General features: G+C 37.6%; 1 protein-coding gene across 12 annotated transcripts in view; it reads right to left on the bottom strand.

Annotated features, from left to right (window-relative positions):
* Positions 1–14,792, bottom strand: part of RIMKLB (ribosomal modification protein rimK like family member B) — an 87,647-nt gene that overhangs the window by 47,822 nt on the left and 25,033 nt on the right. For 9 of the 12 annotated variants that reach the window (XR_013179523.1, XR_013179527.1, XR_013179524.1 and 6 more), the window contains exons 1-2: positions 13,884–14,284; positions 4,401–4,628 (exon numbers count right to left, since the gene is read on the bottom strand). Coding sequence is in view for 5 of the 12 variants with exons in the window: in XM_077169950.1 (XP_077026065.1) it covers positions 4,401–4,575 (175 nt within the window). In the remaining 7 variants the exon portion in view is untranslated. Of the gene's footprint in view, positions 1–4,400; positions 4,629–11,644; positions 11,747–13,876; positions 14,285–14,792 lie in introns of those variants that run through there. The other 3 variants (XM_077169952.1, XM_077169951.1, XM_077169953.1) reach the window with 3 other exon arrangements.

The raw sequence follows: 14,792 nt of genomic DNA, 5'->3' as shown, positions 1-14,792 counted from the left end.
CCCTTCCAACATGAAAAAGTTAGAATGGCCATAGCCCAAACACCCCTAAAGGGACAGATAGAAAGATCACAGGTAATGGAGTTATACAGAAAAGATAGGATCACCGCCCCCCCCCCCCCCCCCAGAGAACCTCTTTCATTGCTCAGATGTGGTCTCTCTCTCTCTCTCTCAGCAAACTCACTGCCCTCTTCCTCTCTACATGGGACATGACTTCCAGGGGTGTAAACCTCACTGGCAACGTGGGACAGAAATCCTAGAACAAGCTAGGACTCAGCATCAAGAGATTGAGAAAAACTTCTTGACTGAAAGGGGGAAGAAAGAAATGAGACAAAACAAAGTGTCAGTGCATAAGAGATTTCAAACAGTCGAGGGGTTATCCTGGAGGTTGTTCTTATGCATTATATAGATATCCCTTTTCAGTTTATGGTGTGAGTACCTAAAGGGAAGCACCTGAAACTGTAGAGCTGTTCTCCAGTAGCCTTGTTTCTTAAAGATGATTGTATAAAGACATAACATTTACGTGACTGTGTGACTGTAAAAACTTTGTGTCTGATGTTCCCTTTATTTAGAGTATGGACAGATTAATAAAAAATATGAATAAACAAATAAACAGTAGTGGGAACAAAGGTTAAAATATATTGGGTAGATGGAAATACTAGTGATCAAGTGAGAAGGAGGGTTAGTGGTATGGTACATGTAAGTTTTTTTTTTCTGGACTGATGCAAATGTTCTAAAAAATGATCATGGTGATGAACATATTACTATGTGATGACACTGTGAGTTATACTGATTATACACCACGTATGGAATGTTTGTATATTAAGAATGCTTCTTTCTGTATGCTGTTTTGTCAATAAAAATATTAACAAAAAAGAAAAAAGTAAAATTGCAGAATTGTAACCCCTGCCAAATTCTGAAATATGTTCTGCAACTAATTGTGGTGCAGTTCTTTGAAATTTATTCCTTTTTTGTATATATGTTATTTTTCACAAAAAAGAAAGAAAAAGTCAATTGTGATGATAAAAAATTATGTATTCCTTCTAGTCTCCTATATTCTGGAGCAGCTAGGAGGAAAAATCTGAAGATCATACGGTGGCCCATAACAAACTCTGGGGTCTGTCCTGTAACTACTTGTTGAATGGTGCTTTGAAAACTATTGCTTTTTTCTTTCTTTCCTTTGTGTATATATTATACAATTTTTTTTTAAAAAGTCATAATGTAATTCTTTACAAGAACAGGTACTTACAGCTATGCTGTATGAACAAGTTGACGATTCCTTACCCCCACCCCCCCAAAAAAAGAGTAAAAAACTGGACAAATTTGGTTAAAATTATTCTTCAGAGCTCTAGAAACTGACCAAAGACAAACAACAAATTTAGACACACTTATTAATGAAAAATCTGCTAGAATACGGGCATCAACAGTGGAAGTCTGAATCAGTTTTGTCTAGGGCTGCTCCCATTCCCACCTCTGCCACAAGTTAGCTGGCATAGTAATTTGACCAGAGTGGGTTGGCTGTGGGGTGAGAGGCCTTGCTGCCGGAAGAGAGTGAAGGTCATTTAGGGCAGAAGCTAAAAACCCAAGGCAATACTGTTAAAAATATTAAGAAATGAACAAGAAAAATCCTTTGTTGTAGCCCAAGGACACCAGGCAAATGGTGGACTGTCCAATACCATGCTGATATATAATAGCACAACAATACAAGTATATATATTTTGGAGCGAGTGCTCCAAAAGGATTATAGTCATTCCTGGAATCTCATTGTGGTTAACATGGTTAACCATGCTACAAACAATGGACATTTAACATATGGTGATTCGTTAAATAGGTATTTATGTGCCCCATATCTTGCCAAGAGACTGTAAAATGAAACAGTCCTCTGCACTTGAGAAATTGAAAAGATAAAATTTAAAATAAATCCAGGAAAAAATGGAGGAAAAAATGACTTTTTAATTAAGAATAAAGTTGTGTCCCATAAGAATCAAGTCAATTTAGCATAATTAAATTGATCATTTCAATCAGAAAGTATCATATGGTGGTGTGAAAGTGGAAAGTTGACATTGGCAGTAGTCAGGTAGAACTTCATGAAGGAGGTGTGGTAAGACCAAGGAATAAAAGATGGCATTCAGAGTAACACATGTGAGGAAAGATAAAGAAACAATAATAGCAAAAGTGACCCTAAGCTTCAACACTGAATATACTAATTAAAAGAATAAGGACTAATGGGAGACAATGTTGAATAAGCCATCTTATCAAGAAGCAACAGCATGTACATCAAAGTGAACCAGAAATAGGTTAGAACGGGGTTTACAATCTGTGAAAAAAAATCTGTTTCATCAGAAATAAGGTAATGTTACCTTCCACAAAAAATGATCTGAGATTAATATAAGATATGCAAAATGCCAAAAATACTAGAAATGGAGGCACACAGGTAACTCTGTGGTAGAATGCTCACCTGCCATATGGGAGACCTAGGACTATGTAATGCTCCTCCACCCTACCCCACAAAATAAAAATGCCTTGATACACAGGAGATGCTTAATACATTTTATCAATAAAGAGAAAACTAAATTTACTGTTAAGGGGATTAGTGGAGTAGTGAGCTTCTGAAGGGTTTTTAAAGAATGTTAACATGAAAAAACTGGTGCTCAATGAAGATCAGAAATGGCCAGGGAAGAAAGACAAACATATAAGTCAGGCCAATGGAAGAAAGGTGGTGCCACAAACAGACAGAAAAGCTGAGATAAGATAGTTTTAGGGGGGAAAAGTAACTCCAATTTTGGGAGATTGGCATGAAAATGCCAGTTGAGAACTAAGTGAAACTGTGCAGTAAGCAACTGAGAAAAAAAAAAACAAGAGCAGTGTAGTTTTCAATCCTAGATCTTTCTCAACCTGTGATACTTTTAAAAATGGAGATGCCCATCTCCACCTCCCAAATCTTATACTAGTACGTGTGCTTGACAGAAGCTAGCTCACACAGAGAAGCCTATCGGCAGAGGACTCTTGGAAAAACAGTCTTTGGTTTTCCAGTCTCTAATAAACAGGAACCAGAAGCCTGTGGGAGTGGTGCTGAATGAGCAAATATGCTATATTGGCTTTTCTGTCTCTCATACAGGCTTCAACAGCATGGCTCCTAACACAACAAAGTGCCTGAATTTCTGACTCCACTTTCAACAACATTTGTACATGCAATTAAATTGAAAAAATTTAAGTTGAAAAAGCGTAACACAGAAACTGAATTTTAGAGAAATGACTTGCCTTCATTTGATCAGAGGTATTTGTAACAAGTGCAGGATGGATACAATAGTGGCATGTATTCTTTTCATTCATAACTTAACATAGTTATAATAATTGAACATTTACAGATGTTATCATTTGTTTAATGTAGGGTGTGGGGGCCATGTCTAATTCTGCACATAGTAATTAGCACATAAGTGTTCAAATGATATTTAATGAAAGAATGAAACAAATTCTATCCCAGATTTTCTGAAGCTAAATAACCAGATTCAGATGTAAGAACTATGTACAAATATCAGAAAAACAACTGGACTGAAAATAAAGAGCACTGCTCTTATCAAGGTAGTTATTACAATTTAGAAATATTTCTAAAGTAATTGATCAGGCAAGAGTCTGGATTTATCAACTAACTATGAAATCATCCTACAATATCAGATCCCCTTTGTACTTATCTATTGTACTTATCTATTGCATAATACTAATTCTCACAATAACCATAGCTCTTTAGAAATCAAATGGCTTCATTATGACTCCAGTCAAAAATGTCACTGAATTATGAAGGGTTTTCTGAAAGCCAATCAAAAATTCTCCTTACAGACCACCATACAATACTCTCTAAAAGAAATGATCAATTTAGTTATGCTAATTCATAACTTTCTAAAGCAATAGATTTAGAGATTCTTGAAGTCAGTCCTAAAAAATATCTATACTTTTCTAGGATATCTTGTAACCCTGAGACAGAATATGAAATACAAGAAACATTTATCACCAATGAAGCCAAATCATTAGGACTCTCTTCCCACGCAAAAAAAAAAAAAAAAAAACTGTTATTATTATTTTATAAATAAAGAATCACACATGGGTTATGATTAATTTAGTAATAGGAGCACTTTATAAACAAAGTATTAAAAACAAGAAGATAGTAAAAAATAGAAGAACATTACTAGATCATCTTTCACTTCCCTCCCAATGGTTTCCTAAATACTATAATATTGAGTTTAATAAATACTAGTGTTTGTTTCTTACATAAAATATATTAGAATGTAAGATTAGATAATACTTAGAAAATAAAGACTCCTTTTCCTTAATTATTCCTAAAACGTACAGATTCACCATATACCTTTCTCTAAATAAAAATACAAGATAATTCAGTATAGTCTTACCCAGGTTCCCCTGCTCGACTGTCAGTACCATCTCATCCATCACCACGGCCCTGAAGTCCAGTTCCTCCTCACAACATTTGGCCTTCAGTGCTCGTAAGATTTCTTTCTGGGGATAATCTTCCCTGATGCGACGATCTGTCAAAAACCACAACTTGGCAGCCACGGAGCTACACATCTTGCCCTGTGTGTTCTTTCTTTTCCTGGATTATTTCCTCTTGAACGTGAACTCTATCAAGATGGAAGAGAAAATATATGTACAAGGTAGTAAACAGAGAAATCTACTTAACTTTTGGCTTTCACAAAAATAAATGTTTTGATTATATACTAACTACACAAACAAGTATAGACAAATAGTTTTAACGTCTCCTACCCTTTCGTTCAAATAAAAAACCAATTCATACCTCTAGAAATATGGAAAGTAGCAATCTTTCCTAAAATAAGATTTCACCATTTCAGCAGGTACTGCACCTTAATAATTACAGTGGTCACTTACTAGCAGAAATTTTCAGTGATAGTCCCTATATTATTTATTATCAAGAACATTCTTTCATGGATCATCTATTTTTATTTGATCATCTACTTTTCACTGATTTATTTTCCCCCAAAATTCAAAACCCTTAATATAAAATAGATGAGATTCCAATAATCAACAATATATCCCTATCTTCCTCCAAACACTAGAAATCCCAATTACGTTAATTCTTATATCTGTAGTTTCATATTCAATTCTCCTTCCTCACTTTGCTACATGTATGTATATTTTATTATAAATATATTTATAACTATATAGAAAAAGTGAGGTAGTAATACCTGTATTAGTAGGTGAGCAACATGTGGTATAAAGATTTAAGTGAGGAAAAAATAATGACCTATGTCTATTCACTAAAATGTTCATTTCAGGACCACAAGCTCTTATAAATGTTCTTACTGTTTCTTTAAAACATAATACTAAAACGTCTACTTTTCTTTTTTCCCATAAACTGATAAAGAAAAAAGAGAAAATCTTTCCCTGCAAGCTTCTGGACAGACACACCAACAGGAAACATCAAATAATCTAGGTAAGGTTACTTGAAATGTTGGGAATGATATATTCAAAAATAAAGTGCTTCGTTCAGTCTCTGACTTGGGAAATGAACAAATTTGTACTACTTTGAATGTACTACTTTGATTACTTCCCCCAACTTTTGGTGTTAATCCCCATAATAGAACAATTCTGAGAAGAATTTAATTTTTCTACCCGACAATTTTTCAAGCAAACATTCCTGGGATCCAAAGCTTAGTAGTTTTATCAGCTCAAGATTCCTCAACAAACAAAATGTTCAATATTTGGATTCAAAACCTCAAAATGCATTATGAATATTTAGAATTTCCAAATGTATATATAAAAAATATATTTCAATCTATTCTTTCCTGCAGAATGATAAATGGATAATTTTTTTTAATTACATTAGAATAAGAGAAGAAATGTTCAAATGAACACATGAGGAGACCTTTTCTCTCACCTCATTTTTCTTGTATGGTATTTATTTACCCAATGGTAAATACTCTAGTAAGGAAAAAGCAAAAATCACAATCTACCACCTGGAACTACTAAGGTACCTCTTACCATTAGTAAGTAGTAGTATTACTCTTCCAAGTAAGCCACATTATATAAACTCAGAAGGCTGAAATAGTGAAGAAAACATTGTTGTATACTAATATACAAACTCCATCTGGCAATTTTTATAAATATGCACTGTAATGGTATCATCTATATTGGAGTAGGCTTGTGGAGAAAAAGAACAAATTTGTATATCTTAAGTTTTAGGCACTCCTCGGTTTCTTTCAATAACTCTTCTCCTGATGGTTCCCATACTAAGCTAGACATAAAACCCCCGAATTTTTAAGCCCATTTTCTCCCCTTTCTAGAAATGTCATCCACATTCAGTTTCAACAATAATCATTAAAACCTGAATATATCATTGATCCATCAAATGTCTCTTTCAAACTAAAAGTTCTAAGACTTCATTTCAATTGCCTAACAGGCATCCTTGTCATTCACACTGCCTTATATTGAGCACACAAAAATTTGAACTTGTTATTTATTTATCTTTCATCACCTATTCTACTCATACTAATTAATGTCACCACCATGCACTGAATCCAGAAATTTGGGAATTGTTCCTGACTTCTATCTCTCCCTCCTACTTAACACACACTGTACACACCTCAACCCTGCCCTTCTTTCCATCTCCAGAATATTCATTATGATACCTGAAATACTATAAAAACCATACAAACTAATTTTCTACTCTCCATTCTTTCTTACTTTCAAATTTCTGAACATATATTTTCTCATGTTTCCTTTTTCTTAAAATATGTACCTCTGAGTCTTGAGGTCATTTTTCCCCTATGGGTCTACATTACCTAGTCATTATTATACTATATTGTAATGCAGGGTTTGCATGGATTTTCTTAACTAGGGTTGCCAGAGCTATTAAGATGAATTCTTAAATTCTATGTTATTGTGTAGATGATCATTTCTTTTTATGTAGGTTTAAGTCGTAGTTGAAAGCCATGTTCACAGAATAAGTCCAATATAAGGCAGTTTCTTTCAAACTAGAGTCCACAAACATATTCAGGGGGCCATGAACATTTTTATTGTTGTTTACTTTTTTCTTTTTGGTCTTTATAATCCAAGTTTAAAATAGGCCCAGTCAAGAAGGCACTGCAGAGAGGAATTAGGACTTCTTGTCTATGTATCCTTAGAACCTAGCATTTCTAAGATATTAAATGCCACATAAAAAAAACCCCCGATGTTTGTAAATATTTAACTGCATGATATCAAAATTCAAATAGAGGAATGACTAATTTAATGAGCATGTCTATATATCCTATTCCAATTATAACTCAGGTATTACAGTCATTTTACAGATTAGTAAACTGCGTTTAAGAGAAATTAAGAGACTTCTTAAAGTTTAAAAAAATTGTAAGCAGAACAGCCTGGAATTCAAGACATGTTCTGATTCTAAGACCAATGAATTTCCTCCATATCACGCAATATCCTATTAACTGACAATAAAATTGTACACCTCAATACCAACTTTATGCTTCAGGGTTTTTTTTAACCAAGATCTGCATATCCAGGCATTTTTTCAATGAGTTCTAATACTTCCAATTATTTTCAATCCCCCCCACAAAAAAAAACAACAAACCAAAAACATAATTTTGGACATGCATGATTAGTTTTCCCTTTCCTTTCTCTTATTCTACCCAAAAGTCTACCAGACTTTATCTGATAAAGACTGAAAAAAACCAAGAAGAGGAGTAAGGGTAAAGGGAAAAGGACATCAGTAAGGATGGGGAAAACAAGAATGACCCACTGGCACTTTTAACTAACGATACAAGAAATGAATAAGATGAAAAAGAAGAATCTCAAACAATAAAAAATTGATAATGATCAAATAATAATAGTTAGCCCCATTACCCCAGAATCCACTAATTATGTTCTGGAGTAAATGATCACAAAAGAAAGTCCATATAGATAATTCCTATACAATTTCATCTTTTAGCTATGCTGTTCACTCTGCATTAAGTGTTCTGAGTTTATAAAACACCATTTTCTTTACCACATTAACCTGAAGGTAGCCTAGAGTGCTATCAAAGTAGAAGCAGGAGGCTAGGTATTAATCAAAGATGGCTTAAGCAGTGACAGGAAAGAATGTATGACAGCCCATAGTCTTCTCTTTATTCTCAAACGGTATAGCTCAAAAACAGAGAAAACATATTTTTCTAAAGCTATCATGGCACAATCCCTCTAACCTTCTCCTGATAACTTTCACCTCCAATAGCCGTGAAAAAAATATAACAGACAGCTATATATAAGATACATGATAACGTACACGATTGTGGGTGGAAAATGAGGGTATAATCACTTTCCTGTCCCAACTCAATATGGTCCCTCTTTCAAAAGACTGAAGAAAAATGATCTCTTTTTTTCTGTTTAAAATAAACAGAAAAAGTGACTGTTTAAACATTTTCCACATCTATTTTCTGATTGAATCTGTATATAATAATTCTGTGAGGAACATAGATAAGTATCTTCCCCATTCTAAAGAAAGACATAACCAAATAGGGACTGGAATTCAGGTTTTCTGATTTCTTTGTACTCTTTTCTACTATATTTAAACATAGCATCAAAGGCAATCTGGATAAAGAAAATGAATTCACATTTTAAGAATGTACCAGATACTGTGTTAAATAATTTGGATTTTCTCATTCAAACCTCACAACCATTCCTTTGAGTTATTATTGTCTGCATCTGGGAACTATCACAACACAGAGAGGTTAGATAACTTGTCTAAAGTCACACATTTGCTTCCCAATATTCATTTTCCACTTCTTTCTTAGTAATAATAAAATACTTGCTATTTAGCTAAGCACATGTGATGTAACTAAAAGACTGTCTCCCCCAGGCTTTCTTGCAGGTGCATGTAGCCATTTAATTAAATTCAGCCAAATGAGATCTGAGTGTACTGCATCACAACTTCTAGGAAGCATACATAAGAAAGGTATACTCTTCCTTACTTAGCCTTTTCTCCATCTTGCTAATTGGAATATGGAAGTTATGGCAACAGATCTTGCAACTATCTAAATTGTAAGAACAGGGGGCAACCCTAGGAAAAGCACAACCATAAGCTGAAGGAACTTGAACCCCTGACAACTGCATAGGCCTTCAACTGCCTACTACCTCTTTTAAGTGAATTAGAGCTACATGTCAATGATATTTTGAGATTCTTTACTACATGCACTGAACCTTATTCCAACATTTATACTCTTACCAAATCTTGCTCAAAAGTTATAGAAAAAAATTCCTTGCATCAAGGTTTGTATACATCAGCAAGTATTGTTACTAAGTGGTATTGTTTGGATTGTTTATAAAGTAAGTACTGTTCACAAGTGGGACTTTCTCTTCACACTAAGATTATCATCTTCCACAAAATTCCCAAAACAGGCTGTGGCATACAAAAGCTATTAAAATAAAAAGTAAAGTTGTATTTAGAATTCAAATAAATTTCTGATGATTTCACTTAAAGGAAAGTTATACTAAGTAACTCTTAAACCATGCCACAAAATCTGTAAAAAGATCCTGAGAAACAATGCACAGTATACCTCAAAGTTAAGATGATTAAATGTCAGGCCTTCCCTCAGCATTTTCCTTCTAGAAATTACTTTGGAAAAGGAGTTGAGAAACTTAATTTACTCATGCTCAAGGCTTTATAGATATTGCTAATCAAATCACATGTGCCAAGGGGTAAGCTAGCAACTGAAAATCCTAAACACCAGAGAAGAATTCCAAGGATGCTGTTTGAGCAAACCTGCATGAATTTTCAAGACGCAGTTTTCTGATAAATCATCACAGTCTGCAATGCTGCTAAAGATGTGATAGCAGAACAGTAACACAGAAGTGGTCTGATCCTGTATAGCGACTCAGTGTTCTATTTTGGAAACCTTATTGCTAAATTCATAAGAATATGTAGCCAACACTAGTATCAGAAGGGGGAAAAGAACTTTTTTATAAAAAATATGGAATTAAGCCTCCAGTACCTTAGGGCAGATAGAAATAAAAACATAAAATTGTGAAATTGTAACCCATACCAAACTCTGATCTGTTCTACAACTAACTGTTGCAACATACTTTGAAATTTATTGCTTTTACATATATATTATTTAAAGAGGAGTATAACAAAGATAGGATTTAACAAATAAATATTACTGCTGAATCATTATATTATCATTTCTGTTGGTCTCCAATGTCTTGTAGCAACTAGAAGGAAAAAAAATCGTGGAACTGTAACCCATACTAAACTTTAAAATCTGTTCTATAATTACTTGTTAAAATGTCCTTGGAACCCTGTGATTCCCAGAGCCTGCCCAAGTAAAAAAAAATAATAAAATACTAAAAATATGTACTTGGAACTCCATTGCTTTTCTCTATAATTGTTATGTTTCACAAAAAAAGAAAAAAGATATGGAATATAAGGATCCTAAAACAGACTAAAAACATTTAAGAGGGGGTAGAAATATAAAGTTTGGACTACCATTTTTTTGTCGCAACTTTGTAATGTGTTGCCACTTTCGAAAGACAGGTAGTAAAATTAATTAGGCATGCCAGTGCCTGAGCAAATTTTTGTTTTGCTAACTTAACAAAGTGGTACTCATCAAGAATCTAGTAAGCTCTTCCAATCATTGCCAGGAGAACTGATAGACAGGTGAAAGGTTACAGGGATCAATGAAATTAGCCAGACTGTAAACTCCAAGAAGGCAGAAAGAACTAGATCTGTTTTATTCACTGTTGTTAACCCTAGTGGCAAACATAGAACCTGATTCATAACGGACTGAGAAGGATTTCGTTATTTAAAAAGAGTTTGCTGTATTGAATCACAGAGTACCAAAAACCAATACTTCAAAATTAAATACCAGGCAGTTGCGGATCCCCATGAAATCTAATTGTAGCTGTCAGATTGTTTTTTTCAGTTTCTCTTATAAAGTAAAAAAAAACAGAAAAGATGCCTAATGTTACCTCCCAACATCATCATACACTCAATCCTGAAATAATTACCTTTATGACTAAAGTTAGGGAAAAAACAAAACCCCTAATTTCAGTAAAAGGAAAAAAAGATATAAGCAAATGGGTTCATGAAGACCAGCGTTTAAGAGAATACAGCTGGCCAGCTCTGTTGCTTTTGTCCTCCAAGCCAATTCTGAGAGGGAAAACATTGGAAAAGCAAACATTAAAAATAACACCATGTCATTAGCTACCACAAAGCCAGAAAGTCCTTTCCTGAAAATCTAACATGCATACAGATAGATAATGGCATGTGAATCCAAACTGTGTTGTGCACAGATTATTTTGAGATACTGTATTATTTCTTAACAAGCCTTAATATGACAAGCAGGAAAATTCCAAGCAATGAAAGACAATTCCCCCAACATCTGTACCTAATCTCCATACTCCACTTTCTCTTGAAATAATTGCGCATGCCAATACAGCTAACACTGAAAAATACTTTTCATTGTTCCTACATAATCCCCTTCTCTGCTTTTAAAATAACATTAACTATTATAAGTGCTAAAAGCTCTTTTCTCATATGCTTATTACTTAATCCCACTTGCAGAATAGAATACTCTTTGTAAAGTCTCTCTACAAATCTCTGAAGTGCCCCCAAAACAGTTGTCAATAAGCAATATACAATGTAACTCACCCTCCTTACTTTATGTTTGGTTTTCTCTCACTCTTCACATGAAGTTCTTGGGTATAGAAGTTCTTCCTCCACCCATTTTTCACTCAGTTTAGGTCTCTATGCCTGCTCCCCAAAGGAAGATAAAATCTACTCTTGCTTCCCAAAGTGTGGAACAACTCACTGTGTTGTTCTCCCCAGTCCCTTCCTGTGTTCATGATCAATCAGCCTTCTCGGCTCATAGGGAAGGGAGATGTACTGAGAAATCAAGCTAGTGTCTTATCCAACAGCAAATCCCAGGTGAATGCAAACTGGGAAAAGGGGAAAGTGGGGATATTTTAAAAGATATGTTTCTTCCAGTGCCCCAACAAACTAATGTCTGAGGCTTGGTTGGTGTTCTTTGGGCAGAAAGAAATAAGAATAACCACTTCAGGGGTTTCCCAACATGGCTGAAAAGGGCTAGAAGATTTGTAAGATTCTGCTGGTAATTTTCCTCTGGAATGAGAAGAGTGAAAAAGGGATAATTTGTCACTCTCCCCTCCACTCCCTACTGAAGTGAGTGCATTCAATTGAGACTCTAAGAAAACATTAGGGAAGAATATTCACTAGAAAATAAGATAAGTGGAATTTTAGCTGGTAACCAATAGTTTACAGGTTAGCTGCTCAGCTCCTTCATCCTGGCAGGGAGAAAGGTGGGAAGAGAAAAGCAGCTCTTGACTGAGTGGAGGATTGTATGACAGAATTTGCTGTTCCCCTTCTTGGCTCTTTTCTCAGAATCACAGACTGCCCCCCTCCCTGACAAGCAGACTCCAGCACCTGGTGGGGGTAAGAGAGGACAAGAGAGAAAAAAGGAGACAGAAAGATAAAAACATCAACAGCCATGTTGTCAAGCTAACAACTAAATAAAAAAAAAATCAAATGAAAGAAGTAATTAATTGCACTAACCAAGAAAGAAAGGAATAAACCTCAAAACAAAATAGGCTGCTCCCCTTTGACATACTAACCAAATAACATACAATGTAAATATGAATGTTAATGTTTTAAATTAGAGATCTACTCTCCAAAATTTAGCAATCTCCACCCTGGGAATTTCAGAGTGTTTTATTTCAAATGAACTGTTTTTCATATCCTTTTTTTTTTTCTTTTTTTTGCGGGGTGTGTGTGTGTGTGTGTGTGTGTGTGTGTGCATGGTCCAGGAATAAAAATAAACTGTTTTTAAATACAAGAAATGGCCTTTAAGTCACTCAATATTACGAAAGGAAAATAAAATTTAAATAACATCTTAATGGTTAGCAGCTAAGAACAGTGCATAAATATGATAAACGTAACAAGTCCACAAATAAGAAAAATCTTCTATATTAGGCTGTCCATAGTTTATCATCGATTAAGATTCAGAATTTAACCCAAGTCCACAAAGATGTGGAAAGTTTATGTGATTAATGGGAAAATAACAGCACACTGAAAGAATATCAAAGTTACATAAAAATGGCGAGTACAATAACCCCACGCACAGAACACAATTAACACCTCATTTCTATTCACAAATAAAATACTGGGATAACAATCTGCTATAAGAGGTAATAAGGAATAACTGAGGAAGTTCTCCCCTCTTTTTTTTTCCCGAAGGAGTTAATATTTGCATCATGGACAAATGCTTAAAAAAAAAACATACAAGAAAAGCAACCATTTAGTCCCCCACAGTCTTTTTCAGAGGACTGTCAAAGGGAAAAGAGGAATGACTGTCACACTCTCTAAAATTTACATAAAAGGAGGAAACCTGGAATTAACATACTAACTGCAGAACGAACACCACCTTATTCTCCTCCCTCGGAAGCACCACAGGAATGTCTGAAAGAAGCAGAGGTAGAGACTGCCATACTCTTGAGGGCAGGTTAAGAACCCGCATTTTCCACTCCCACGTGCGTTCCACGGTTATCACACCCTCACAAACGGGAAAGCGTATTTTCACCCCGAGGTCGCTGCCTCCCTCCGACACAGTCACACGCCCCACGGCAATATCGACCTCCTCCCTGCGCAGACGCGAAGCCCAGGTTCTTACTCGCTCCCCACACCTCCTGTGGCACTCGAGCGACCACCGGCCTCCACAAGCCCCCGGCCCGGGGTGCATACCGCCCCGTTCCCTCCCCGGGCCAAGCCCCGCCAGTCGAGGAGTCCTTTGGGCCGAACTCACCCCCTCGGGGGGAAGCGCGCCGCCGCCTCCCGCCCCTACCTCCAGAGGGAAGGAAAAGATCTTACCGCTCACCTGGATCTGGCGGCTCCTTCCTGGCTCTCGGCCGGCGGAGCCCGGCTGAGGCCTCGGAGGGAAACACAGAAGGCCCGGCAGGAGTCGGAGTCGGAGAAGGAGAGGGGGAGGGGGAAAGGGGGTCTGGATGCCGGGAGCCGCCTCCTTTCTCCTCCGGCAACCGCGGCGACCGCGGCCGGGACGGGCGTCCTCGCACACTCGCTCACTTTCTCACAGCCTCGCGGTCTGGCTCTCCCTCACCCCTACCCCCCCCACACACTCACTCCCACACACACTCCCAGCCGACCGCTCCTCACTCCCTCACGCTCACTTGCCGTCGCGCGCGCGCGCACGATCCCGCTCACACACAGCGCGCGCGACGCCTGCGGAGGCCGCCCGCGTTCCCCAGACCGAGGTGCCGCGCGCCGACAGCCCGCGTGCAGAGCACCCGCCCGCGCGCCCGGCCCCGCCCCACTGCCCGGCCCCGCCCCGCCCTCCAGACGCCGCAGCGGGGAGGGCAGGGGGTGACTACTGCGTGGGGGGGTGGGCCGAAGCGGGCCCTACGGATGTGACACCTGCGTGGAGAGCACCCCTCCCGGCCCCCGGTCCGCACTCGCAGCCATCGCCGCCTCTGGGCCTGTGGGAGGTGATGGAGCGCGCGCGCAGGGAGGGGAATGGGAGCACGAGAACTCTCTGAGGACGCGCTTCCCACCCGCCCTCAAACCGTCCGCACTGAGAAAGGGAAACGGGCAGGGGACGAGGTTTGTTTCCAACTCGAAACCGCGAGATTAGTCCCTTTCATCGTACGCCCTCACAGTCCCTCCTCGGGCCTATTCATCCGCACTTTGAACCCGCACACAAGCCCACCAGCGTCCCGTATGCTTGTCCACGCCAGTGCGTTCCGCCCAGGCCAGCCCAACCCACCTCCCA

The sequence above is a fragment of the Tamandua tetradactyla genome, chromosome 7 (genome assembly GCF_023851605.1).
Source record: "Tamandua tetradactyla isolate mTamTet1 chromosome 7, mTamTet1.pri, whole genome shotgun sequence".
NCBI classification, from domain to species: domain Eukaryota; kingdom Metazoa; phylum Chordata; class Mammalia; order Pilosa; family Myrmecophagidae; genus Tamandua; species Tamandua tetradactyla.
Note: the sequence above shows the minus strand (reverse complement) of the source record. Positions and strands in the feature narration are given on the sequence as shown.